The sequence below is a fragment of the Mugil cephalus genome, chromosome 11, assembly GCF_022458985.1.
Source record: "Mugil cephalus isolate CIBA_MC_2020 chromosome 11, CIBA_Mcephalus_1.1, whole genome shotgun sequence".
NCBI lineage: Eukaryota > Metazoa > Chordata > Actinopteri > Mugiliformes > Mugilidae > Mugil > Mugil cephalus.
Genome location: NC_061780.1, coordinates 2,138,014 through 2,165,818, shown reverse-complemented (window position 1 = coordinate 2,165,818; position 27,805 = coordinate 2,138,014). Strand labels below are relative to the sequence as shown.

Genomic DNA, 27,805 nt, shown 5'->3' with positions numbered 1-27,805 from the left:
AACAGAATAAATTGAAATTGTGCATGTGTGTGCGTAGGTGTCATCAGTTTATTGTGTGATTTTGTTTGGATTAGTCATTTAGTTCCATGCTCACCAGTTCTGAAAGCCCAAGGTGTATTTAAATCCCCCTAAAAAGCAGCACATTCTCACATTTGAGAAGCTGTCTTTTGAGCAGTCTTGTGACATTTTTGTTTGATTAAATAGTATCACATTTTTTGTAGGTAATTGTTTCACAAATTTACAAGTTACAAGTATATTAAATGATAACTGGACTGGAGGGTCTGCTGCTTCGATGCAGTTTGTGTTTACAAAATGTTGGTTCAAGCTGGCTTTAAGATATATTGAATGTAATCACTTTGCATCATCTATTGCAGTACTTCTGATTTTGTGTTGGGGTGCAGTAAATATGTAGTGCTTTCACCTCAACATGGACCTTACATTAATGCTCTCAATTGTATTTTTCTCCTAATGTGTCATTCTTGAAAAGAAACACTTTGTGAAAAGAAATGCGTAAATTGTTTCTAGGCCTCGCTACAATAGTGATGTGGAGTTGGAACAGCAGCAAAACATTATGCAAATCAAGGCATGAAAATACCAACGATAATTTGTTACCTTTTGTGTAATGAGTTGTTGGCCTGTAACTGTCAAAACTGTGTGCTGATCATGTGGCACTGAGAATGTTTTGAAAAAGTTTGCAGAAAAACCCAAGGGCTTAAAACCCACAAGACTTCAGCTGCTTATCTCTCTTCCACTTTCCCCTGAAACTGATGGGGTGAAAGAGAAAGAAATGTCCCATATGGGAGAAAAGTTAATATAGGAGACTAGGAAATTGTGTTCTGAACCATTTTGAAATGCAGAGGGTCTGGTTGTTTGATGTTTTTCCCTGAAAACTGCATTAAACAGAGAAAAGGTAAGACTGTTGAACTGATCCACAAAGAAGGAGTTGGCCTTAAACATGAAAGTGAGATATGAAACTTCATCTGAACTAAAACTTTCACATCCAAAAGAGACCAGAAACAGAGAGGACTCAAACTTTCATCCAGGAGAGTGAAAAAAACACAGGAGGTTCATGTGAAAGCAACACATGAGGGAGGACAGTACAGGGGAGTTAGAAACCAGCAAATGCTGCGTGGAATCATTTTTTGTAGTGACAGATCATCTTGTAACCGAAGATTAAGCTCCAGTGCTGCCTGGCTCCTGTAACATTGACTAAGAATTCCCATCAATTTTAAAGCTGCTTCCTCGCATCTTACTGTGAACTGGGTCAAAATAGTGTAGAAATCAGTCTTAAACTAAAGGATAATCTTTCATTTTCCTTTTACTAAATGTTTTGCACTGGGCACATATTTTATCCTGTTACCATTTAAAAAAACAAACAAAAAACTTATCAAATTAGATTTATTTGCCTTGTGCTACACACATCATATGTACACAACACATAGAAAGAATTTGTCCTCTGCATTGTAACCATCCAAGAGAGCACATGGCACACCACATGGCCTAAAAGCTGCTTCTCTAACCACAAGCCCATTTCTGTCTTCTAACCTGATCAGCACTTAACAGAATGTGACTGTGAAGTTGCTGACTACTTGACAGGGAATTAAATCAGATCAGATCACTCTGTTAAAGTGTTGTCAAATGTTCACTGAAGTAACTGGAGTTATATGTCCAAAACATTCAAAATGGAAACTCCCTTGAAGCACGTTTCACTACATCCTTGTTGCATTTTCTCACAACATGGGGCTACTGTTTCTGGATTTTGTATGATATTCTTTGTTAGAATATCATACTACATTATACCTACTTTTTGTAGAAGCACTATAACAGTGTTTAATGTCTTCACCAGTAGCTATAGACAAATCTAGTTGCCAGTTTAAAGATGGTAAATTGATTAAAAATCCTGACATGTCTGAAACAAGCTTACAAACCTTTTCAGTATTTTAAGTCCTTTTTTTTTTACCCAAGAGTAGGTTAGAAAAAAATAGAACCAGATAATAATCACTATATTGATGTTGTAAAAATAAAAGCCTGATATTAGGATAAGGATATTAGGATAAGCAGAATCACTCTGATCTTCTAATATTGTTGAATAGAGATCCAGCAGATGACAGTGTTGAAATGTTTCTATATCCCAGAAGGTGCATTCTCAATTGTCCTGATCTGTGTGCATTTGTGTTTGTCCAGATAAGTTTGACCAGTTCTGGGCCATAAACAGGAAGCTGATGGAATATCCCACTGAGGAGGGGGGCTTCAGATACATCCCCTTCAGGATATACCAGGTAGAGTGATACTTCAGAACAACCAACAAAAGTAGCTTTTCCTTCCAAATTGCTTTTTTTTTTTTTTGCTCTTTTTGACCTGTGTTTTAGTGCAACAGAGTCAGACTTGGTAGACAGTGTTTAAATTTACCTAGTCATTCCTGTAGATGGAGCCAGAGGGCTGTGTTAAAAAAATCTGTCCTCGTTGCTACAACAGGGAAATCACCTCCAGCTATTCGCTGCCTCACTCTGTCTCATATGTCAGTCTACTTTGCTTGAATGGAACCGCAATTTGGAGCCATCGTCTATGTTCAAAAACATCTAGTAACCAGGTTTCCTTTTATTTTAAGATACTTGGCAATATTTGCCTGGGCCCAATGTCATTAAATTAATATGTTGCAGCCAGTCCTCCATATTTTGGAGCTGGAGTCCATTGTTGACATATTCATTACTGAGTCCTGTTTTATCTTGGTTTATAATGTGTCTAAATCAACTCACAGTGCAATCAAGCCTGACATAAAACCCACATTTAAACTACATGAGTCCGTTCATAGTTCTCAGTATAGAGTAGAAGACATTTATTAGCTCTAATAACCTTGTCAGATCCCATTCTTTTACGTGTGTCTTCTGATAAAATAATCAGGCTCAGAACAAAGAAACAAAACAGTGTGGGAGAGACGTTCTTGCTCAAGTGATTTTTGCAAGTTATTAATTTGCTCCAGTTCATTTGATACCTGTCAGTCTGCCAGGTTTCTGAGTAATGCCATTGACCCATGTTCAACCAGTGGGTGAGTCTTTGGCTTCAATGTGCGGTAAGGAGGCGCAGGCAGACATGCATCTTCAGGTCGGGTGTTTCCACCGAACTGCTGAAGCTTTATCCTGACTCAGGTAAAAAGTCCCTTTGGAGGACAAAACAGAGGGGTGAATAAGCGGCTGGATCTTGGATGGAAAACATTAGCCTGCTGCAGACCAGACAGCGGGGGAAAAGCACTTTGAGTCAAGTGTTTTTTTGTGTTGTTTTTTTACATGGATCAGGAATGGCTGGAAAAGCGTGGAAAGTCAATTTGGCAAACTTCCAGGGCTTGTTACACTTCAGGCATCATATAGAATAAATGAAAAAGTTATTTGTTTTGGAATTATAAAGGAATAATCATAAGCAGCAGTACAACTCATTTTACTATTTACTGAAGATAATCTTCCAGATCCACTCAAGGAAATAAAGAGTGGGAAAACATCTGGATTCTTTTAACAAAAACATGTTGACAGTCTGCTTTGAGTCTAATGGCTGAAAGTAAGTGCATTTAGCCTTGATCTCAAGTCACAGCAAACAAAAAGGCCCCTTCTCTGTCACTGTTTTACTGTGAACAAATTAAAACTGCAGGGCCTGTCAAGACAAGTTGGGGAAAAAAGAGCTGCAAAACAGCACACTAAATAGAACTGGCCTTAAATGACTGTGCCAAGTGTCATCTCATGGAACAGAGATTTGCAGATGTCAAGCACACACCAGGACTTCAGTGTAATGGTTAGATGCTAGGGTGAACTTTCCTACCAAGCATGTTTTTCCGTCACCATATCTGCTGTGAGTGCTGGTAATTTCCCATCGCGATGATTTATTATCAAGCGTGTTAACTTTTAATGAGACCTGCTGGGCTCCACATTTGGCCACATTTACATTTTTGCACAATAACAAGGGCGGAGAAACAGCTGTCAGTCACTGTCAACACTGACGGTTTTGCATGAAGTTCAGTGCTTAAATATGCTTTTGTTTTTACTTTCACATCTTCGGCACATAAATAAACTATTTAACACTTCAACAAAAGCATTCTTGTTTTTAGTAATAAAACATAAGTCTTTAAAGTGGCATACTGAAACATGCAGTCAAACCAACACATGCCGCCCTCTCAGACATGCACTTGTTGCAGCTGTAAAACCATGTAACTGTTGGTGGCTAGTAGGAACCCAGACCGTTCTAGTTTTGGGTGTTTTTCATGGCTGAATTGAAAGTTTCCATGGTCATTTATGAGCTCAGTTGGTTTCAAGACAAAGCAGCATCAAAGCCTGTTACGGCCCCACTGTGATTTCTAAATACACTGAAGAACTTAAGCATCATTCCTGAAAAGTCTGCATTTTTGTGGAGTTGGTGTGGTTTCAATCTTACAAACTGCTAAATATTTACAACCAAGAATGGTCATAAAAGTCTGGAGAAGAGTGGGAACAAGTACTATGATCTTAAAAATACTCGGGGCAGGTTTTTGGGCTTTGTCATCCTTTCACTGTCCAAAAATGCAATGAGGTTTCACATAAGTTTAGAACTTGCTCTAATTGTCTGAAAATAATGTCGATGGTTCCATATGCTGATTGATGATTCAGTTGATACAGATTTTTAAAGGTTTAGCTTTGGAAATAATCTGTTGGATTCTTGGATGGATTTGGTTTATGTGTTTGCATTTTGATACTCATAAGTCACTGATGATGACTTAAGATGTATTAAACAGTTTAAGCTTGAACCAAAGCAAAAGCAAGCGCTCTTAAAATGTCAGTAATAAACCGTTTTTGCACAGGAAATCTGTGTGCAAGCACACAAATAAATGTGAACTTTACCCTTTACTTTTAAGTTTGGCTGGAGGTTTGTATACCAACTGCCTGTCTCAATTCTTGTATTTTGTAATGTCTCACTGTACTCAGACGGTGCATATAGTCTTAATATTACTGGTAGACAGAATGAAGGGAAAGGGAACCTGGATATATCCTTTCATAAAACTGAAAAACTAAAATCAACCGTTTGATTTTGAGTTCTTTGACAGATATAAACATCTATAGGACATCTATACAGAGCTTATGTTGCTGTGGAAGAGAACATCCACTGTTTTTTGTTTTTTTTTTTTCAGCCAGGTTTTCAATAGCAAGACTAAGCACGACACAACAAAACCCAGGAACAGCACTCGAGAAGAAAGTAGATTGAAGTGATAGCACAAGGTGCAGACACTGGGAAGAACAAAGCAGTTTGACACTCAGAAGTCAATGCGGATGATTTAACAGGAGACTGCCTTCCATGGATAAAAGCCCACCCCCTCAAAGCCCCACATCCCCCAGACACACACACGCCCTTCAGTCCTTCAAAGCCAGATTGTGGTCTTTAGTGTAAATAACATGTGCTGTGTTTGATGCAGACAGAATTAATGACAACACTCTAGTCCAAATAACAGAGGGCTCATTTCCGTCTGGCCTGCTCTCCAGGCTCATGGAGATAAAGACACCTCATAGGCATGGACAACACATTTATGTGCATGTCTTTTTTTTTTCTATACCATTTAGATAAAGGTAATGAATACGCCTCATAAGCCACAAAAGTTTGTGGTGGTGATCATGATGTACCTTTCCCTAAACATGCAGTATGTCCTCGTCCACTTCATTCACACATCTGTCTTTCCCAGCTTCTGTTTGTGTCTTGCCTTTTTAATTAGTCTTTGTCATTTCAATTGCTGCCACTTGAGCTTTTGGCTCGTGTGTTTTGCTTGTTTGGTTTCCAGTGTATCTTCCTGCTCCAGCAGTGACGCCACTCTGTGATTTAAAGAGCCAGAGGGGGCCGACCGTCTCGTTGCACGGAAAGTGAAAATTACTATCCTTCTTTTAAAGACCGCTTGCATTGTTGCTGCACAGGTACACCTCTGTTCCCGCACCATGACTCAGTGCTTACTCACAAACTCAATGCAAGCGCAGGCGCTCCCCCTCCAGTCACCTCTGTTGTGGTACTCTGGAAGGTGGCTGTTTCAAAGAATGCTGGTTTATTGCCTCCAAGATATCTTGTAATGGCTGACTGAGATGAGGGGGAGGTGGTGAATACACCGAAAATTACAAAACGTGGGAATGCTGGAAACAGTTGTGCGTAATCATGCCAAAGGCAACGGGTGATGTGCTTGTACTGGGGTGGAATGTGTTACTGCATTTACAGTAATGGTTTGTGGCAGAACCATGACTGTCAGTGGAAAACCTGGAGTTTTTGTAATCGGTTGTTACTGCCAAGCAGCTAAAAGGTTCACATTCTTGAGATGAAGCAAAAGTGGCAGTTAGCTGTAGCTGCATTAGAGTTTCTATTTTTAAGACAGTTCTTGTTTTGTTTTGTTTTTTAGTTCCATTTTTGTTTGTACATTTCACAGATTTTATTGGGCAGCAGGAGAATACTTACCAAAAATATTTGGTTAAAAATACAAATTGTTGAACTGAAAAAAAATGAATAGTAGTGTCTGTACAAGTCTAAAACAATGCAATTTCTTTTTTGTATTTTAGCCTATGTGATTATCAAATTGCTGCAATCCATTGGTTACAAACTGATGAATTTTTCACTGGAGTTGCTTTACAATGCTTTAATGTGCATGGTGCCTTAAGGAGCAAACTAAAACATTAAAGTGATTTATTATTTAGATCTTTTTGGGATGATTAGACAAAAGACGGAACTAGCAGTACCCGGTGAATGTAAACCTTTCCGCCAGCCTGACTGGCTGGTTTAGGAATTCTCATCAGTTCTAAAATACAGAAATATCTCAACAGTCAGTGTGTTTACATACACGTGAAAAAAACTAATTATTGCCTTAATCGGACTATAACTGGAGAACTTAAGTGCATGTAAACACGTTACTCCGACTAAAATCAGAGCTCTCTTTATGCGATTAAGACACCCAGATAATGCGATTGGAATTCGGTTTTCTCTGGCATGTATACGCTTAATAGATGGATAGATGCTCAGATAGATAGATGCTTTATTAATCCCAAACTGGGAAATTTCACAAATCTTACAGTCAATAGCTTAATCGGACTACTAACAGGATAATGCATGTGCGCATGCTCCACAACTGCTGCGCTGGCGTGTGACCCCAGAGCAAAAACATCCAAGAAAGCCAATCGCAGAAGAAAAAGAAGGTAAACAGAGCTGGTAGAGGAACCGTCTGAGGGATAGTGCGCAACTTATCTGCACCAGAAGTAGAGTGAACATTACGTACGAGATTTAAAAAAAAAAGTACTATTGTTTGAAATGCCGGTCTGCTGCATGAACGACTCTTGTTTATTTTATGTCATAATAGATCAAGCAGAAAGCGGGCCATATTAACGTGGTATTAACCCGCTGAAAAGACACATATCGCCACCTAATGTGGAGGAGGAGAACATGTTCCTGTCAGTTATTCTTTTCTCCGCTGCATGTAAACTGGGACAAGGACTGTAGTCAGAAAGTTGAATTTCGAGCATAGCTCGATTAAGCTGTCTATGTAAACGCACTGAGTGAAGTACAACAATTGACCTAGCATGCGACACTTAATAATTTAAATTCAATTCAGCTTCCCTTGATGGATTTTCTCTTCCACAGGTGTGCATTTCAAGTTCGGAGAAAATGATGACAGCTGAAAACAAGGTTGGAATTTTAATTTACCGATGGATGGTCTCAGAGTTCAGTGGAAATGCTTTCTCTCATCCCTCTCAACTCACGGAAACACATATGGATTGACAGTGCTTTACCCCAGCTCCATTCTTTTACTATCAATTAGGTGGATTGAATCCCCTCCATCAATTAGTCGACGTCTTGAGTTCCGCCGCTCTTTTCACTCAGCCAGAGCAAGCCGTCTCTTTTCACCTGAATCCTAATGACGCCTCGTTCTCTTTGTGTTGCCATGTGCCGCTGTGCCAGCTAAGGTGTCACGCCAGCTGAAAAGAAAGTGTGTTCATCCAAACAGTATCAAGCTTCGCTCCTGAGGGATCAATAGCTCCTACTTTGTACGCCGACTGGCTCAATAATTCATGACTGCCTATTTAAAAATGCAATGAAGTAGCTGTCACTTAGCACACTCTCTCTGCTCTGGTCCTCACCGATGATCCTGCACGAAAGGCCATGCTTCCTGTGAGTGACTCAGTCTTTCTGTGTAACCTGAGGACAGAGTTTGCGCCTCCATTGCCACCTTCCTCTTGCTGGTTCGCGCCTGTCCCTGAGGTGTGTAGTTACCACTCAGTTACCTGATCCTTGTCCTTGCAGGTTTCCTTTTCACAGCTTCATGATTAGGCCCTATAGTGTGTCAGACTCTCTGTTTGACACCTCAGGTTGGGTGTCTGCCTGCACCACATTTCTCACTCAGTGGACACAGTTCTTCCAGTGGCCTATGATGGTTAGCAGGTAGAGGAAGGCAAGAGTTTAAATTGAGTTTTCTGATTTTTAGATTATTTGTGTCCAAATATTAGTACATTTTGATGCAAAGAAGCACAACTTTTCAGTAAAGTTAGATGTGTTCAGTAGTGAAGCTGCATACATACTAAACCACCTGTTGCTGTAGCTTTTATGTTGTCCAGCTCCAGGCAGCTTTTCTAGTGTTGATGACATGGGTCACTAAGTAACTAGAACCACTGAATTTTTAACTCAATTCTGAACTGATAGCGAGTTCTACAAAGAACATGCATGCCGGTCTATCCGAATGACCAATGTTACCTGTAACACCTTCTTATTCTGATCCACTGTGCCACTGTGATGTTTGTGTGTGTCTTTGCAAACAAGTGATCCTCACAAACTTGTCATCCTTGTCAACATTTAACAGTGGATATACAGGACAGTGTGTGTGTATACACGCACACACATATATACCCACACGCAGTACTGTGCAAAAAAGTTTTAGGCATGTGTGAAAATGCTGTAAACTAAGAATTCTTTAAAAAATAAAGGATTAATAGTTTATTTTCATCACTTAACAAAATGCAGTGAATTAATTTAAATCAGTATTTGGTGTTACCACCCTTTGCTTTCAAGAGAGCATCAATTCTTCCAGGTACACTTGCACACAGTTTCTGAAGGATCTCGGCTGGTAGGTTGTTCCAAACACCTTGGAGAACTAACCCTAGATCTTCCGTGGATGTAGGCTTCCTCAAATCCACCTCTCTCTTCATGTAACCCCAGACACACTCCATGATGTTGAGCTCAGTGCTCTGTGGGGGCCATCACTTCCAGGACTCCCTGATGGTACTGCATGATGGATAATTATATGCCTGTATTTCTCAGCATTGAGGACAACATTTATCCTGACCAAATCTCCAGCTCCATTTTTGGAAAGGCAGCCCCAAACTTTCAAGGAGACTCCATCTGTTGCCAATATTTCTGACCCCAGTTCCTATGTTTTAGTGCATAGTTGAGTCTCTTGACCTTGTTTCTATGTCAAAAGTATGGATTTTTGTCTGCAACTCTTCCATGAAGACCACTTCTGGCCAGCCTTATCCAGACAGTAGATGGGTGTACCTGGATCCCACTGGTTTCTGCAAGGTCTGAGCCGATGCCTCTGTTGCGTCTTCCAATTTTGAATGAGAATAAGCTTGATGTGTTTTTCATCTGCTGCAGTAAGTTTCCTTGGTCGACCACTGCATCTATGATCCTACAAATTCCCTGACTTTGTACAAGTGTATCTACAAGGATTGTTGGTGGTTTGAAGGCAAAAGTTAGTATGTTGATGTGACTTAGAGTTTTCTTTTGTTTGCTCGCTTTGCGTTTTGTAAATTGATAAAAATAAATAATCACTATTTATATTTTTGAAAGCATTCTTAGTTAACAGCATTTTTCCCACACCTGCCTAAAACTTTGTTACAGTGCTGTATGTAGACATCCTACACTAATCAAGTGTGGTTTAATAATTTGCAAGCTACTTCATTTGTGTACTCTTCGTATTTGATAGTTAATCATATTCCCTAGAGTGACCGATTTGGTTATTCACACCTATGTCCATTTTTACTATGTCAGCAGTCTGAACTTAAATTTCAAATAGGATTTAGATTTTCCTAATAAGTTAATCAATAACATCCTGCCTGTACATAAATTCTCTTTAATTCAGTTAAGGGCTTAAGGTGATTGCATGTTCAACACATCTTGCAAACCCCAGGATACATTTTTCAACATAACAGTAAAAGTTCAAGATTTAGTAGAACCAAATCACTTTTTTCACTTGTCTCAAAGGTGCATAACAATCTTAACATCTTGCAATAGCATCTGTCTGTGAGCCCTCGAGTCAAAGTCCATTAGCTCTGAACCTAGTTTACATCAGATTTTGTCTGATGTCTGCTGGTAATTTCCCACCACCTTTCAACTGTGCTGTGACCGAGTTTCAGATCAGTGCTGAAGAATCACTGGCATATCTGCTGTCTACATCACATTTGTTTCGCAGCCCCATCATCAATTACTCACCTAATACTTTGCTTGCTTTGTGGTCCGCATTAGTAAGCTTCAGTTCCTAGATTTCTACCATTCTCATTGAGACAATATGATTCTGTAGTACACAAATAGAGAGGATTTCATGGAGAACAGATATGCGTAATGATTTCTCTGTATTATATTTCCAACTCAGACACTTCATAGTTTTGTACACAGTGCAACATTTTATTCTTTGGTTTCTAAAAAAGTCCTTGTGTTAAAAAGGGAACGGGAGAAGATTTCTCTTTCATGTAACGATTGAAACAGTGTCATTCAATTTTACATTCACTCCACCAGTCTCTCCTTTATAGTCTGTAGAAGTTGACACGTCTGCCAAGTAGATGCTAAAACACCATTTAATGGCTTCCAGATTGATTCTGATTGGTAAAACATGTTGGCGTTGCTTGGAACATCTGTCGAAATGTTGCAGATTGCCAAATTTCACATTCTAAGCGGTCGGGCTCATCATAGCGTGGGTCTACTTCTCACACTGTTCATTCATAAGGTCATTCATAAGGTTTGCGTGTTGTAGATTCTTTCCACTATCTTAACCTTCCGAACTCTGTTCATCAACTTAAAATTCCCCATGATGTTACTACATATACCTCACATCATATTTTGTCTGCTTTTTCCAGAAAGTATGTGACGTAATCTGTCAAATATAATGAGTAAAATATTATACCGCTTTCACATCGAAAATCAGACCTGGGTCAACTCGCCTTTGGTGCACTTTCACATAGGCAAAAGTCCCGGGTCGGACCTCCCGCTGTGATAGCTGCGTGCCTGTTTTTTCCTCCCTCATACGTCATCGCATACATCGCATACATTGCAGGTAAACAGTGGGGGGCATGGTGTAGTTTTTTTAACGCTTTCAGTTTGTTGATGACCTGAAGAAAGGACCGGTCAAAACCCCGCTCTTTCAAAAGTCTGCTAATATTTTAATGAATCACTGTGTCCTGCACAGAGCCCGATATCTGCTGCTAAATCTCCTCTTCTCCTCAGGTGCAGAGCGCTGACATGACTGTTAAAAAAGTGTAGGATATCACTATACAAACTGTATATAAACACAGTCGCACATGCGTTCCCCAGTGCAATTTCCTTATGTGCTAATTCACCTATGTGCTTCCATTAACGATCATGTAACACATTTCAGTTGTTTGAAAAAAATCAAGTCTTGGAGTGACAAAATCAGAATGTAACAAGCAGATGCTTCAATATCAGAGCAAAAAAAACTGTGTCAATGCAGCATTCCTGTTCATTGGAATTTTCTCTCGATGTGAAAGGGACTTCAAAGTCCTAAATGGATGGATGTTGGTGTCGATGGACATACAAAATGTTTCTTTCCATTAGCTGCAACCAAATGTATTTAAGTGCGTTTTTTTATCACATCACTTCTTTTCTAATAACACATTGTAGTCTGGCCAGCTGTATCCACAAGCTACTACAGAATGTACAGTTTACAGACATCATCTTGTCACTCTGAGCTGATATGGTGCGAGGTTGCTTAATGAGGCAGTATCTGAAAACGTTTTTTGTAACCCCTGAAACTAGTCTGTTTGATGTGTACTTGGTTCACTTATATCATCATATTGTAATGTTTGTCGTACAATAAGTTTTTGTTGCTGTTTTTAATTACAGACAATGAGCGACAGGCCGTTCATCCAGAAACAGTTTCGCCCTGTTTCACCTGAAGGCAATGCACACACACTGGGCGACCTACTGAAGGAGATGTACCCAGCTGCTATAACAAATGACGGTAAGTCTACACAAACAGAGGGAAAGGTGGGTGAAATAGCTCTGTCACTCCTTTTCATTCTTAGTGAACAGTACAGTGTTCATTAATCAGTGCTCATATTCTTTAAGTATTAACATTAATGCCTTAGTGCTCTGTCATGGTAAATATTGCCAGCAGCCAGCACAAAGAAGTGAAGTAGCAGCTTGCTATGTTTATCCTCGGTTTTCTTATCAATTGTGTATCCTGTCGTCTTCCAGAAGTAAGAAGATAAGAAGCACCTCTTCTCTCAGTTTTATTTTATTTACGCTGTAGCGCAATGCATGTCTGAGATCCATACTTTCAGATAATACAACCACTGGTGGGACAGGATGAGGGAAAATAGAGGTAGTTGCCAGAAATAGTGAACAAAGATATGGGTGCAGAAGAGGAGATGGTGGGCAGATAGAGAGCGAGGTGCATAGAGGAGAAAAGAGAATGAGAGTGGTCCAACAGAAAGAAGCAACGAGAGCTGCAGTCTGAACAGGTAGAGGGTGAATGTTTGGTTACTTCAGTAGGTTTAGGTTTCCAAACCTAATCCACTTTTAAGTCAAAAACAGAACTACTATCACACCTCTGATTTAGAGTAAACATATTTCTAAAGATGTATTGCATTGGACATATAAACTAAACAGGGTCAGTTATTGAAACCTTTTCTAGGACAGTCAAGAACCACAAGCCTGTGCAGAAATGGTAGGAACGTCCTAAAACTTACAATAACACTGGTAACATTGGTCAAATAATGGATTCCAATATAGTATGCTGTACAGTAACTACTATATATCATCACTGCAACTTGTAGGCAGCGGGTCAAACCCTTTAATGTGCATTTTGATATTAGGTTTGGTACACAAGCTCTGTGCGCTCATGGCATACATTAGAGTTATAGATGTGGTAGAGGTGTGGTGATAATGAAAGAAGAGACAGAGAGAGAGAGGACGAGCTGCAGTCTAAACAGACAGTGTCTGAAGAGGAGGAGAGGGGAAGTAGATAAGGAGACAATAGTGTGTTAGGACAGAGGACCCGCAGGAGACTCACCTGCATGGACGAAATGGAGCCATTAACACCCCCCAGCCCCCTCCTCTGTCTGTCTGCCTACTTGACTATATACCATTCACTCTCATTCAGTGCGTTTACATGAACGTGAAAAAAAAAAAAAAAAAATTATTGCCTTAATCTTAATCCCCCTAAAACTTAGGGGGATGTAAACATGTTACTCCGATTAAAATCAGAGTTCTCATTATCAGATTGAGACACCCAGATAATGCGATTGGAATCGGAGTTTTCATCGGATCATGCGTGTGCGCATGCTCCACAACCGCTGCGCTGGCGTGTGACCCCGGAACAAAAATGTGCAAGAAAGCCGATCGCAGAAGAAGAGGAACGGAGCCACTAGAAGAACTCTCTGAGGGATAGCGCGGATCTTACCTGCTCCAGAAGTAGCGCGAACATTACATACAGGATTAAAAAATGTAGTATTATCTGTCTGGTTGTTGTTTGAAATGCCGATCTGCCGCATGAACGACTCTTGTTTATTGTATCACGTAATAGGTCAACCAGAAATCGAGCCGTATTAACGTGGTATTATCCCGCTGAAAAGACACGTATCGCCACCTAGTGTGAAAGAGGAGAACAGTTATTCGATTTTCTTGCGCTGCATGTAAACTGGGACAAGGACTGTAGTCGGAAAGTCACATTTTGAGCATAGCTCGATTAAGTTCCGCATGTAAACGCACTGATTGTCTCTGACCCTCTTCTGAACGTTTGTATCTCACATTCACTTTTACATAAAAAGACAAAAAGCTTGGTACTGAATAGACGGTCCAATGTAAAATCATGGTTCCATTTACGACTGACATGCCAGCTCATATTGTGCGGTGTAAGTGTACATTTTATTATTTTGATTTATTGTTTCACAGAATGGAATCACACCTAAGGACTGCCTAACAGTGTAATCATGCACAAGTGTGAAAGACCAATGCTAAATATACACCACAAACAGGAAAGAAAATTTATTTATAAATGTTTGTGTTAGGCCAAAAGACATTAGATGTGCTGGTTGATGTTTGGACATATATATATTTTAATCTTTCATAAAAGTATAAACGTTATATCCTTTAAATACTCTTTAGTATACAGTATTTTGAGTGGACTGTCTTTCCTCATCTCAACCGGCATTTATTTGAAGCAGTTACCTAGCTTTTAAAATTATAATAGTAATAATTATTCATATTATAGCAAATACAAAAATACTATTGGACAGGCTCTGCTCACCCCAAGTAAGTATATCATCCAGACAGCCGTATTAGCTGTAACTAAACATTGCCAAATTTGGCCAAATGGCCTAAAAATGTTACTTGGTCAAAAACCATTTATAAGACAAAAGAACCGCCACTCTATGACATCTCTTGATGGCCAAGTGTGAATGGTTGTGGGTTTGTAGTTAATGTTTAAGATATTGTGCTACTAATGTCAATGTACTTTGTTTTCAGTTAAATCCTCCACCAGAATATACATTGTACATTGTCATAGTTCCACAGCCTCTGCTTGTGAACATTTGAAACCTGTCGGGTATATTGTTTTTGCTTCAGGCAGCATGAAATTCAGCCATGACTTGACATTTCTGAACAATAACAGCTGGACACTAATCAACTCCAGACCTGTTGTTATACATTTATTTTGTTTGTGTAAGATTTGCGTGACTCTTAGGACGACAGAGATCTATCTTCTAATATCTTCGAGTCTATAGTTTTCCTGATCTAAGACTCATTTTCCTCTTTGATCCTCTATCTCTGTCTCAGGTGTAGTCTTCAACATCGTCCAAGTCTGCCTTGGATGTCTTTCATGTCTTTGACGTTAAATCTCTGCTTTTCTTTGCGCTCCTCCCTCTCAGAGGAGTCTGCCAGCCTGCCTGGTTGATCAAGGTGAAAGTGGTCCTTTTGTGTGTTGTCGTTTGTTTGGTTTCCACCTCTTCCTCGGCTGGTAGATGAGTTGAGTGATAGACAGGGATTATGGCGGCGTGTTTGGATTAGAGAGACTGAGACGTGTGTTCAGGGACTGGGTGGGATGGTGGTGTTTGGGGGGTTGGCTAGTTTTATTGTTCAAGAGTTCAGAGAACCGTTTTTCTTTTTTTCTGCTGCTAGAGCCCTAACATATAACAAAAAGAAAATATGGGGTGTTTCACTTCTCTGTAATCTTTCAAACGATGATTTCAAATGACAAGAGCTTTTAAAACAATCTCTCCCTCTGTTATGTCTGAGAGCGCATTGGTGTTGACCCTGTGGGACCCAGAAACCAGTCATGGCAAACAAACGGCAGTGACTTGAGTTAAAAGAAAAAAAGAAGGGGATTCCCAAACCTTTCTCAAGCATTGGTGCAATGGCCAAAAATTCTGTTTTGCAGTGAGGCTGACATTCTCTCCACGCTGTAGAAAACAACCCCCAAACATGTTCCTGTAATCAGCGGTTAAAACTGACGTTTGTTGGAGCTGTCTCATGTACACTGTTTATTGAACCAGGTGTGTTACTGAGCAAGCGTTTGTCAGGAATATGGCTTTAATATCACAGCCTCAAGCGTGTTTCTTCCCACACATGGCACACGTTTGTTGACAGTTCTCGTAAGAAAGTTTTTTTTTGTCCTCCAGGTTTTATCGGAGGTGAGTCCAATCATTCCCTATGAATAATCAGAGGAAAACCCCCACCTCATCATACCCCCTCCTCCAACCCCACCCTAACCCCTCCATCCCTTTTGAGTGACAAATCCACGCAGTGATGGACCCAGAACCCTCCCCTCCTCCCACGCTCCCCCATCTCGGTCACATCTGAGGAACAGCCCACTCACTATTGGAAGCCTTCCCCATACAGGTTGCATCAAGAACCAATACAGCATGTGCTTAGTAAACGGTTTGGCTCACTTCAGATGCTGGAGGGGGAAGTGTAAGTTTCAATGGCTGTTTTGATACAGCAGATATAGTAGGTTATGGTTCAAATGTGCAGGCGTGTGAGATATGCACCTGAAGGGGGAATTCAGAATGGCTGGAAAGCCTGTTCGATGACTCTGCCTATTGTTGATTAAAATGTGGTCAGCTTCAATCTTTTGCTTTCTAACTCTTTCCGTACTTCAGTGTAAAAAACTGCGATGTCTGTGAGTTTTGGTAAAGTTGACGGAGCTTCTTAGAGAAATATTTTGACTACACATTAGAATCAGTGAAGTGTCAAAAAAACATGCAAAAACCCTCATATTAATCATAACTGGTGTGGTAGGATCAATGATGTTAATATTATCATAGCGTAATGTTGGTAACAATGATACATTGCTGGTGATTTATCTAATAATAGGCTCAGATTACAGGTGTTGTTCTTTTAGCACATGCTTAGACCCTCAATTCAGCCCAAAAAACAACAACAAAAAATCTCAAACAATACCCGGCTTTTTAGCATGTAGAGACATGAAATGGGTGTCACGTATCCCTGTATGACTGGACAGATGTAACAATAGTAGAATTACAACATTAAGAAATAGAAATGCAATATTGGCTAAAAAAGCAAATTGTTAGATATGTGTATGAAGTGTAAATTATAGTTAGCATTGTATGCCAATCTCTCAAACTGCGTTTTAAATATGTGTAGACTTAAAGCTTATAACTTATACTTATAGCTTTAGTTGCTTATTGTAGCTAAGAATTTGTATTTGGACTCTACATTTTCACTCTCAGGTTCAAATAATCCTAACTTTGAAGATTTTTAACCAGTGTAAGCATGTTCATAGTTTCTTGGAGGCGTGCAAAATGTGGCCTGTAAAACGTTGCTGAAATGCACTGAAAGCCTTGCATTGTGCACACTGACTGTACAAATACCTTATTGAAACTGCTGTCTGAAACTGTTCCAGCTCCTCAAATGTGAACATTCGCTGTTTTCTGTTGTTTTATATTGGTTTGGATGGTTGGTTGGACAAAAGGGAAAAAAGACTTAATGACTTGCTGGTTTATTGTAAGAAACACTGCATGCCAGCTGTCATTCAGTAGGTAGAGTCATATTTGTCTACCCACTTAGGAGTAGATTCTGTCAGTCTGACCAGCTGCCAGTCATGCAGTCAGACACTGTTTGGCGAGGAGACTGCAGTGTTGTGGTCTTCTTAAATAGAATTTGGCTGCGCTCGGCTGACAAAACATGTCGTCTTGGCCAGCAGTTGTGTACCACACAACCACAGGGTGTGTGTATGTCAGTAAGAAAATGAGTCCAGTTTTATGCAGTTGCTTCTGCTTTCCAGTGTTGACTTTTTTTATTATTATTATTAACAATGTGATTGTGGTTTGAGGTAGCTTCTTGTTCAGTAAAATATACTTTGGCATTATTAAACATAATGCTTTTTGTTTGTTCTTGTTAGTCAATGTTTACATGATTCCCTGTCATGGAAACTCTTTAAGTAAGTAATAAGAGAATATTGAAAATGTAATATTGCATTAACAAACACAATATGAATTTGTTGGGGTGGTTAGCGCTGATGCCTCCCAGCAAGAAGGTCCGGGTTCGAGTCCAGTTCAGGCCTTTCTGGGTGGAGTTTGCATGTTCTCCCTGTGTCTGCGTGGGTTTTCTCCAGGTACTCCAGCTTCCTCCAACCCTCCAAAGACATGCTAAATTGACTGTGAATGGTTGTATGTCTCAGTGTTAGCCCTGCGATAGGCTGGCGACCCGTCCAGGGTGTACCCCGCCTCTCACCTGATGACAGCTGGGATACACACCAGCTACCCCGGTAGTGGAAGATGAGACACAATATAGTCAAAATGGATCAAACCATAACAGGACACAATGGTCTCTGTATTTAACATAGGCACCATTTGATACTTGAACCTTATCTGCCTTAAGCTGACTTCTCTTGGACATGAGTGACTGGTTTTGCGTGTAAACAATGTTAGTTGGCATCAGAAGTAGTTGTTCCTGTTGGTAATGTTCATTGCTGTCAAACTTAAGTCCTTCCCGAACTTTGTGTTAGTCACATTGGAAAACACCATTTTACATCTCTGTGCTTGTATGGTGATGTCTGATGAAAGATGATGTATGATGAAAGAAGATATGATGTCTTCTTTCATATGACACATCTTCTGGCAGTTGTTATACGTCTATTTTGGGTGAAGCGTTAAACCCTTTATCTTTACTGTAATCACTTTCCTGTAACGACATAAAAAAAAAAAAGGTTAGTATTCTTTTTTGTGTATTGCAGTTGCTCATTGACAGACCACCATGGGTCAACGGCCATCCCTCAGCACGTCAAGATACTTACCAGAAACGTTCTTGGTTGCCCAATACACCTTAGGCCGTTCCAGTGTTAGGAAACTCGTCTGTTTTTTTCCTTAAGTCATATTACAAATGTGAAAATGAAGTGGATCATGCATGCCTTGTCCAAGGTGCATCAGAAGACACTGTGTTTTTTAATAGATATGTGTGTGTTTTGGGACTTTGACACAATTTTTCATTGAATTATAGTTTTTTTTGTTTTGTTTTTTTTTCTCAGACCCACAAACATAAACTAAAGACAGCAACTGCAAAAGCCTTTCCTATGCTATGGTGATGTGCATGGGTTGATGACAAGATGTTTTAACTGGGATTTTTTTTATGAAAGTAATTGGTGTGGTTAAATTTGGATCCCTGAAATTGGGGGACTGTGAATAATTACTTAACATTTTCATCAATTTTTTTCTTCAAACCCTTAAATTATAAAGTCTAAAAGAATTCCTATAAGTTTAACGTGATTTGATTAAATGCCTAAAATAACCTAAAAAATTGTGTCTTGCTGCAAAAATATAGAACACTAACTGTATGTAATAATCAATAGTTTGAAGCAAGATTTGCTACCGCGCTAACCATGCTAACCCTGTTGCCTACTCATCTCCCGCTTCTGTTGCTGCTACATTCCTTGTCCTCCACCAATTTCTGTAGGGGTGCCTGCAGGAAGCGTGTCCAAGGGACCTGTGGAGATATGTAGATTAGCTAAAGTGACTCATCTCTTAACTTTGAGTGTACATGTTGCATAAAAACCCTACCAGAGCTTTAAATGCTTATTAGAAGGATTACTAAATTAACTTCAAATCCAAATAACCTCAAACTCTTACAAATTTAATCTCTGTTAAAATCTTGAGAAACATATGATACAAAGTTCACTGAATCAAACAGGCGGTTACCAAATGTATTGTTTAATGTATTTGGTGTTACAGTTTGTACTATGGGGAAAAATTCCAATGGTTTCTGTAAGATGAGTTTTTGCACTTTGCAGCCAATATGGTGCCATTATGGTAAGTTGCACTTGAATCTCTCCTGGAAGGTTATTCAACTCTTATAAGATGCAGTGAATTGAAAATAACTGTAAGATATTGAAAGTTCCAATATCTTCTTTTCCTGTAGAAAAATTTCCATCCCTTACTCATGTTCTGACTTTTTGTATAGTTAAAATAAGCAAAAGTCCAGATGGACATTTAGAGACTCTCCTACTGATCCTTGAGTAGTTGTAAAAATAAGTAAAAAATGAAAAGTATATCATAATATTCAGTATAAAAATGTATGTAATATCTTGAACATTACTGGAAATGACAAAAACAGCTTTGTTACCTAATAACACAAGAGTGTGGTCTGTCTCCCATGTTTCTTTAGAAACTACAGTTCTTTTTATCTGATAACCTCAATCTTGTGACCTAACAAGTGGCAGATGTTAACATCATGCTTATTGCGTAGTGATGATGATTGTGATCACAATGTCAATGTATGTAAAACTGTGAACCAGACTGACCTTATCAGTAATTAGGTTGGTTCTGTTCTTCGTTTTTTTTTCATGCGTTTAAAAATTACTGTATGAATTTGTGGGTGAGTCTGTACATCTGTTTCTGATTGAGTGCAGGTGGGTAATGAGATGATCTATAGTAATATGTATTTGAGTGGGTTGTATGTGAGTGTTTTGGGGGAGTGGCTCATTGTGAATTCCCCCCATTTCTCATTCTGAGAGTCTTAACAATACACCCACTCCGCCCACATCTGCCTGTGTGTTGTCAGCCAGGGCCGCTAAAGGTTATAGATGGTTAAGTAACACCACCCAGAAACGGTGTATGTGTGTGCATGAATGTGTGTGTGTGTGTGAGAACCAGAGAAAGTGTCCTCTCACTATTGCTGTTACAAGAAGCAGAATCACACCTTTTACTTTCTGTGCTTCTGAACTGAACGACACATTTTTCTCATGATGCACAATGACAATATAAATAAGAAAAATAATTGAAAAAAAAAATGTAATAATAATGTAAAAATAATTTAAAATTATTGAAAATTCAGGATAGTTTATTGCAACTTTTATAAATGTGATAATGATTTTTCAATGAGGTATTCAATTTTTGGAAACATGGGTTTTATATTATAACACATCTTAATCTTTTGTTTTGCTGCTAGAGGATGCTGTTAAGCTTGAAAATGCTGGTGGAAAATAATATAACACTCATTGTGCTTCGTCCCATAAAATAATTTTAATTTGAGGCATGCTTTATTTTGTGATTTATTTTTATTTTATTTTGTGATACCCAAATTTTATATAAATAAATGAAACTAGAATTCCCAAACTGTGCTCTGAAATAAAACATCACAACCAACGGTTAATTCAGAAGCTGCAAAGTGTATTCTAGTGCTTACACTTCAACCTCAGCTCAGCATGGATGCTATTTCTCTGTTTATGTTTAATGCCTTTATTTTTCATTCTTAGATCTCATTTTCATTCATTCATTTTATTCTAATTCAAATTCCATTCTTCTTACAATCAGTGTTAAGAGCGCCACTGTCATCATTAAGAGAATAACCTCTATAGCCTCTAACACTTAACAGCTTCAACTTAGAGTTTTAACAGTGCAGAAAAAATAGAAAGGAGCCTGTTAGTCAGGAGGAACTCACACCAGTATAGAGATTAGTTTTAGCAGCACACCAGCTTCAATCCTAGAAGTTGTCTAAGTAGTTTTGTGTTGTCCCTAAAATGAATAATTAGAATAAATCCAAAACTATTAACTTAATATATTATCGTGTTACATTTGCAGGTTTTGTGTTCTTATTTTGTTCAGTTTTTTACCAAAGTATTTTCTTCTTCTTCTTCTTCTCTGCATGTGTTTTACTTTGCTCTTGTGACCTTAAAATTGTCCAGAGATGCCAAAAAATAATTGGTATAATTTTTATTGTTGTAATTCAGCAGGATGAATAAATTCACACGTGCTGCTCTGCTTACTAACATACGCCTCCCCAGTCAGCAGTCAACTTCCTGCAGACACTTCAAGCATCATTTAAACTAACTTCATTTGCAGCAATACGTAAATATGTCAGATCAGCTTTTAAAATATTAGAAATTTAGATTTAGTTTATCATACAGCTTCCATCACATGTTAACTGTTGCAACATGATTTTTATAAAAACATTTAAAGCTGTAAAATTAACAATATGTGCTTGAGTTTTTAGTGACAACTTCCACCAGCAGAGGCAGTCAACACATTTGGCCGAATGTGCACAGCTGCTATTTGCAGAAAGAAACCTCTGCTGAGAACTTGCACGGCTTTTTCCTGACATTAGTTTCTTGCACATTTCTGTTTGCCAGCTATTCTGCAGGTGTAGGGTGGAGCCGCTTCTCAGACCGCCAGTTAACGCTCTAACCCAACCGTCCTCCTGATATTACGTGGAACTAAAATGTCATGTAGCCGGTGGGTGAATGGAGACAAACTGTGTGTGTGTGTGTGCGTTTGTTTGTAAGGTCAAGAGTGATAGACAGGCCTGTCACTCTCTACTTTTCTCACGCACTCATGCAGACATCCAGTTGTTTGGAAGATCATTTGCCACTTATTAATTGTAACATATTTACAATCAATTTCCTAAAAAAAAAAAAAAATCGGGATTTTAGGTTTAAACTTAAACTAAAAGCACAAAACTACAATTTTTGCCTGTAAGATGAATCAAACTGAGGATAGCTGCGGTAACATTTTTCGTGTTAATGCACATTAGCCGGCTTTTCAGCCAATAAAAACATTTATCACCTTCTGGCCTGTTCACAGCAAAGATATTTGTCTTGAAACATAGTGCACAAGTGAGATTAAATAATTTTTTTGGCTTTATACAGTTGTGCATTTTGTATGACTACAGTAGTTACTGTTGAAACCAAATTAAAATACAAATTCCTTACAATAGTTAAATTTATTTAAACGGGTACCTGTCAACCATCTGACATCACCTGCCTATTCAAATAAATAAATTAAATAAATAAATAAAAATAGACAAAAAACGAATGTGTGATTCCACCTGAGATCAAAATGCTTCTTCATGTGATTTGCATAGTTTAAAGATCATAAAGCAAACACTGTTTTCCCCTGTAAGCAGGGATCAACATCTAGGACTCACTGATCATAATATCATATAAAATCATAATAACCTGCATGCATGCATGTTATTTTTAAACTTTTCTGCCATTTAAATATGTTTTAGAGTCCTGATATTTGCATGACCTGAGTGGTAAGGGAACCAAAAAAAAAGTTGTTTTAATTAATATGTAGAACAGTATTTGACATCTCTAGGGAAATCTCTAGGCCCAAAGTCTCTGCCTTGGCATTAAAGATTTATTACAGTCAGATGAGATTTTAAATGTTTTCAGATAAATAATTCTGGGTGTCTTGTATTTTTTCTTCTGGAAACATCCTTGTTACTTTTTTCTTGATATCCTAAAACTTAATTTTGTAGGTATGTTATTCGTTTATAAGATAGTCGTGGTGGAGAAATGGCAGGAAGCAGTGGTGACAAATGCAGGTGGATTGTAGTTCATTGTCTGTGTCTTAACCCTTTAGCCACACGTTGTTCCATGTAGATTAGATTAGATTAGAATACACAGATACTTTATTTATTTTATGTAAAGAAAAAATAATGAGAAGTGACTAGAATAAGAGCTCTAGTACTTTATTAGTTAAGCTCCAAATGTGTATCCTACATTTCCTATAATGCACCTCGGTACCTTTGATTTGACTCATCCTGTTGTAAATGTTTTTCTGACTCCGTCCCCACTTTGTAACAGATCTTTACGACCATTATCAGATGTATTGTCTTTTGCCAAAGCTCCCTCAAAGCTGAAGTCATACGATAGTGTGTATCAATAAAATGACCATGTGTAAAACTGGTGAAATAGTGCTTTAATAGCAGAATACAAGTTTATAGCTCATTGCAGAGCCAGACATGGGTGTCTATGTCTGCATGAACAGAACTCTCCTCTCTGCAAATTACATGACCTCGGAAGTTGGAGAAGGTTAAGAAAGTCGTTGCTCTTAACGGACGTTTTTTTTCAGTCGCAGCCTTCCAACCATGGGTGTTGTCGCTCACAGAAGGCCATCATAGCCAGAAACACACACACACACTGTCAGAGTGAAAGTTAAAAGAGTCTAATCCTGTCTCTCATTAACACAAAAACAATCAACTGTCATTTTATGGTGCTTCATAACTGAACGCACACTCATTTTAAACTTGTACTTTCTCTATTTCCCTCTCTCTTCTCTCTTTCTTCCCCCTTCTCTGTCTTTCTCTCTCTCTCTCTCTCTCTCTCTCTCTTTCCTTCTCTCTCACCCACCACACAAGTGGTATTACTGTATCGTCTGATGTGGTCTCTCTCACCTCACGCTACCATCTCTTCCTCTTTTACTCTCCTTTGTTGCTCCTCAATCTTAATTTTTTATCTTCTCTTTCTTTTTTTTCTTCTTTCTTTCTTTGTCTTTCCTTCTATCAGTCTCCTCTTAATTTTTTTTTCAGTATTGCTTTTTATATTTCATTTCCTTGTTGTATGCTGGTAACACACTTCCTCCTCACCTTTATGCCCTTTGTTTCTTAAACTCAATTGTTCTCTTCCCTCCTTTTCTAATTGTTCCTTTCTCTTATTTTCTCCCCCTCTACCGTCTTTGCACTTATCTTCTCTTCCATTCTTATTTTCCTTTTTTTTCTTGCTTTAATATCATTTCATTTTTGCAGTGTGTTTAGAGTTGTTTTATATTACAAGGCCGATTGAGCAAGCCTTTGAACACGATATTTTAAAATGATGTAAAACATGAAACCATGTCCGCTTTCTCCTCACAGGGGAACCGAGGCGTTACCAGATCGTGATTCATGGTATCGAGCCTCTGCTGGAGACTCCTCTGCAGTGGCTCAGCGAACACCTCAGCCACCCCGACAACTTCCTGCACATCTGCATCGTCCCCGTCCCCACTGATTGAGGCTACGTTTACCCCTCGTCTCACTGTCACCGTGACAACGCACCGGCCAAGCAGCTGACCCACCAGCCCCCTGGGTAAACCCCAGAAACGGTAGTGCTTTACGGTGGAAACTTTAAGGAGAAAGAGTTCCGAATCTTCACAATAAATATGAACAAAAGGATGTGAAGGAGACAAAATCTTCTCGTTCCATCTTGTCACATCAACTACTGCTCCTCTTTTCTCCTCAAAAAACGTGTTTGTTGGACACAAGGAAGACTTTCTTTAGGTGAAAAAATGGCTGAATGAGCAGAGGATGTCTCATTTTTCTATTCTCTTTTCTCACATCTTCCCCTCGTCCCCTTCCACTCCTCTCTGAACGAACATCTACACTGGAGGAGGGGAGGTGAATGGATTCTTCATTTTTTCATTGTGGCGCTCTTCTTTCTGCTCGTCTAGTCAAAGACGGTCCTGTAGACTCTGAGATTGGGTTGCTGCAGTTTGGAGAGCAGCACATCCTGTCCTGCTGAAGTTGCCTTAGTTGATATGTCCATGCATTTTTTTTTTTTATCCTTTTTGTCTTTGTGTGGACACATATAAAGTCACTCTGAGTTTGCATCACAGCCTGGAGAAATGTTTCAGTGTCCATAAACTGTCCCGACCGACAAAGTAAATGGACAAATGGAGCTTGAGTAAGAAGAGGACAAACTTGTGTGCAGCTTTGTCAGGGGTCACTGACATACATTATTTCCTTCACTGATCCCTGCAAAGCTAAGAGCAGGTCTGAACATCTGATACCATTGTTGAGTTCAGCATCTAATTTTGGAGTTATTTGCAACTTAACAAGCAGCCAGACTGTGCAGTGTCTGGTTTCTGAATTAGCATTAAACTGTAGCTTTAACTTGAAGACAGTGTAATTACATTTTTCTTCTACACCTCTTAAGGGAAATTTTGGCTTTAAACACTTATTCATTTAGTAGTGAGAATAATCAGGAATTATTTCATGCTCCTCACAATAAGCGATGGGATCTGTAGCTATAAAAAAACAGAGAAACTAAAAATGGTTGAAAGGAAGACTGCGCTCTCTCATTTTTAACTTGTTTTTACCGTTTCTACAGAACCACATGGAGATGCGGGCTTTTCACAGTGTAACATTTGAGAGTCTTCTAGCTATTTATGAGCCCCAAGCATTTTGTGCAGCGGTTATGGGAAAACAAAGCTCCACACATGTTTTCAATAACAGGTGTTGATTTCTCTCCATCAGTACAACACTCGTAGCGGTATTTACTGTCTGTTTTGGTCCGACTTGGCCCGAGCTTCTTTGTCTGCTGCCAAACTTAAACAAGCATCTGCTTTTGTTTCCTTTAAAGAACTTAGATAACGAGACTGCAGGCATGATTAGTGTTCAGCCTGCAGGCTGCTGGTGACCATGGGTGTTTTTCACATTCTTCACTTCACGATCTGTGAAGTTTGTGGATACAAACATAACGGACAGTGGCAGACAATTCCAACAGAATAATAGCACTAGGCTAATGGCAGAATGACAAAACTGAATTAATTTGCTTTACATTAAGTTTATTTTTACTTTTTAGCAAAGTCTGCTTCTCATATCAGCATCTTGTTTTTTTTTTGTTTGTTTTTTTTTTTTTACAAAAAATCATTCCATCTACACATCTTTAATGACAAAACTGCCATATGTACATTACACAACATATATTATTTACAAGACTACACGGTGTACGTGTCAAGTTCTCTATGCTGAGACTTCTTCACAGTAAAAATGATCATAATTGATAAAATAAAGTCAAATTTATTGAATGTTGTAACAATCCGGTTGGACTTGATTCTCTGTTTAAATAGGTTGTGTCCATCTTGTCGTCACGCCTCAATTACATTACCTTAAAAAGGAAATATAAAAAGCCAAATTCCTTGATTAAGTATAAGAACTCTAATTCTTGATATCTTTTATTTGCTGTTATTTATCCCTTATGGGAAATTATTTCTCTGTATGTCGTCAACAGTATAGTTAATATTCAGAGCAGTGGTCACCTTTGGCATGGACATAAACAGATGCAAAGATAACCACTGCTGTCACTTTCAAATACCGTAGTATCGGCAGGATTCAAACCTGCGTGGGGAGACCCCGAAGGACTTCTGGCCCAGAACTGAATTGCTGATGACACCTTCAGTTACACAGTAAAACTGAAAGTGATTTAAGAATTTTCAGTATCTGTTAAAACACGTCAAGTTTTAGTACAAAAACTCAAAATGAGTGTAAACCTGTTTTAATTTCGCAAAATAATACCAATGTCTAAAATCCAATTTAACACAATCAGCAAGAATTGTGTGTAATCATGGCCTGAAAAGGCCATGTTTCCATATTACAAAAATGCACTTTTTCTAGTTGAACAGGACTTTTTCAGTGAAAAGCACTTCAACTAAAAACAGCACACAGTGTTGTGTGTGGATTATCCAAAGTAATCATTGTTGTGTTTGGTTGCGGACAGACGTCTCACATAAATAAAATGATCTGTATTGTTATAACTCTAGTTAGTAACCTGCCAGTTAGTGAAAGTGTTGTACTTTGGGTTTTTTGCGGGGGTGGGGGGGTATTTGAACCCTCAGTTAAGACAAAGTCAGTTTCTTGCCCCTCTGGTGTTTAACCATCTCTTTTCACTTTATCCATCTCATAAAGAACATCTCTCTCTTTATGTGTTTTACTGCTGACACTCACCCTCTGTCTCGCTCTTCATCTCTCCCGGTTAATTATCTGTTGGCATTCCACCCGCTGCTAATGAGACCACTAAACTGTCCAGACTAGCCTCGGGCTGCTCTGTCACTGTGTGTCTGTTTGTGTGTGTGTCTCGTGAGACATGTTTTCAAGAAATGAAATGTACAGTGTGAGTGTGCGTTCATAATTACAGACATCGTTTATAGCTCCCCTGCAGGTATGTGTGCGTGCACCGGAAGACATCCATTTGAATTCTGCCTGTCTTCTCTATGGCGCACACATACACTCTTGTCACACTGCCAGTCTTGCTAATTTAAAGTGTGTGTCTTGCGTGAGTGATGTCACACATCATGTCATCACGCCAGGCTTTCTCACCGCTATTGGTGCCGCAGAGTATGATGGGACGGCGGGTTTATGGTGTTGAGTCAAGACCTGGGGCTCGGCGTGGGGGCAATGTGTGTGTGTTTGTGTAAATGTGTTTGTATACTGTACACACTGAGTTTCTAGACGCAGTGATGAAGAGTCTGTCTCACTCTGTCATCTTGCTGACACATACTTTTTAATGGGATTTCCCAAGCCGCCATACAGCACACTGAGCAGAGACATAGGAAATTAC

The 27,805-nt window shown here is 39.0% G+C and overlaps 1 protein-coding gene across 7 annotated transcripts in view; it reads left to right on the top strand.

Annotated features, from left to right (window-relative positions):
• atg5 (ATG5 autophagy related 5 homolog (S. cerevisiae)) overlaps nucleotides 1-26,289 on the top strand; it is a 30,696-nt gene extending 4,407 nt beyond the window's left edge. For 3 of the 7 annotated variants that reach the window (XM_047599020.1, XM_047599021.1, XM_047599019.1), the window contains exons 6-9: nucleotides 2,185-2,279; nucleotides 7,618-7,662; nucleotides 12,103-12,220; nucleotides 24,346-26,289. In XM_047599020.1, coding sequence (XP_047454976.1) covers nucleotides 2,185-2,279; nucleotides 7,618-7,662; nucleotides 12,103-12,220; nucleotides 24,346-24,482 — 395 coding nt within the window. In that variant the 3' untranslated portion in view covers nucleotides 24,483-26,289. Of the gene's footprint in view, nucleotides 1-2,184; nucleotides 2,280-7,617; nucleotides 7,663-11,204; nucleotides 11,297-12,102; nucleotides 12,221-15,878; nucleotides 17,830-24,345 lie in introns of those variants that run through there. The other 4 variants (XM_047599024.1, XM_047599026.1, XM_047599023.1 and 1 more) reach the window with 4 other exon arrangements.
• The last annotated feature ends 1,516 nt before the right edge of the window (nucleotides 26,290-27,805 follow it).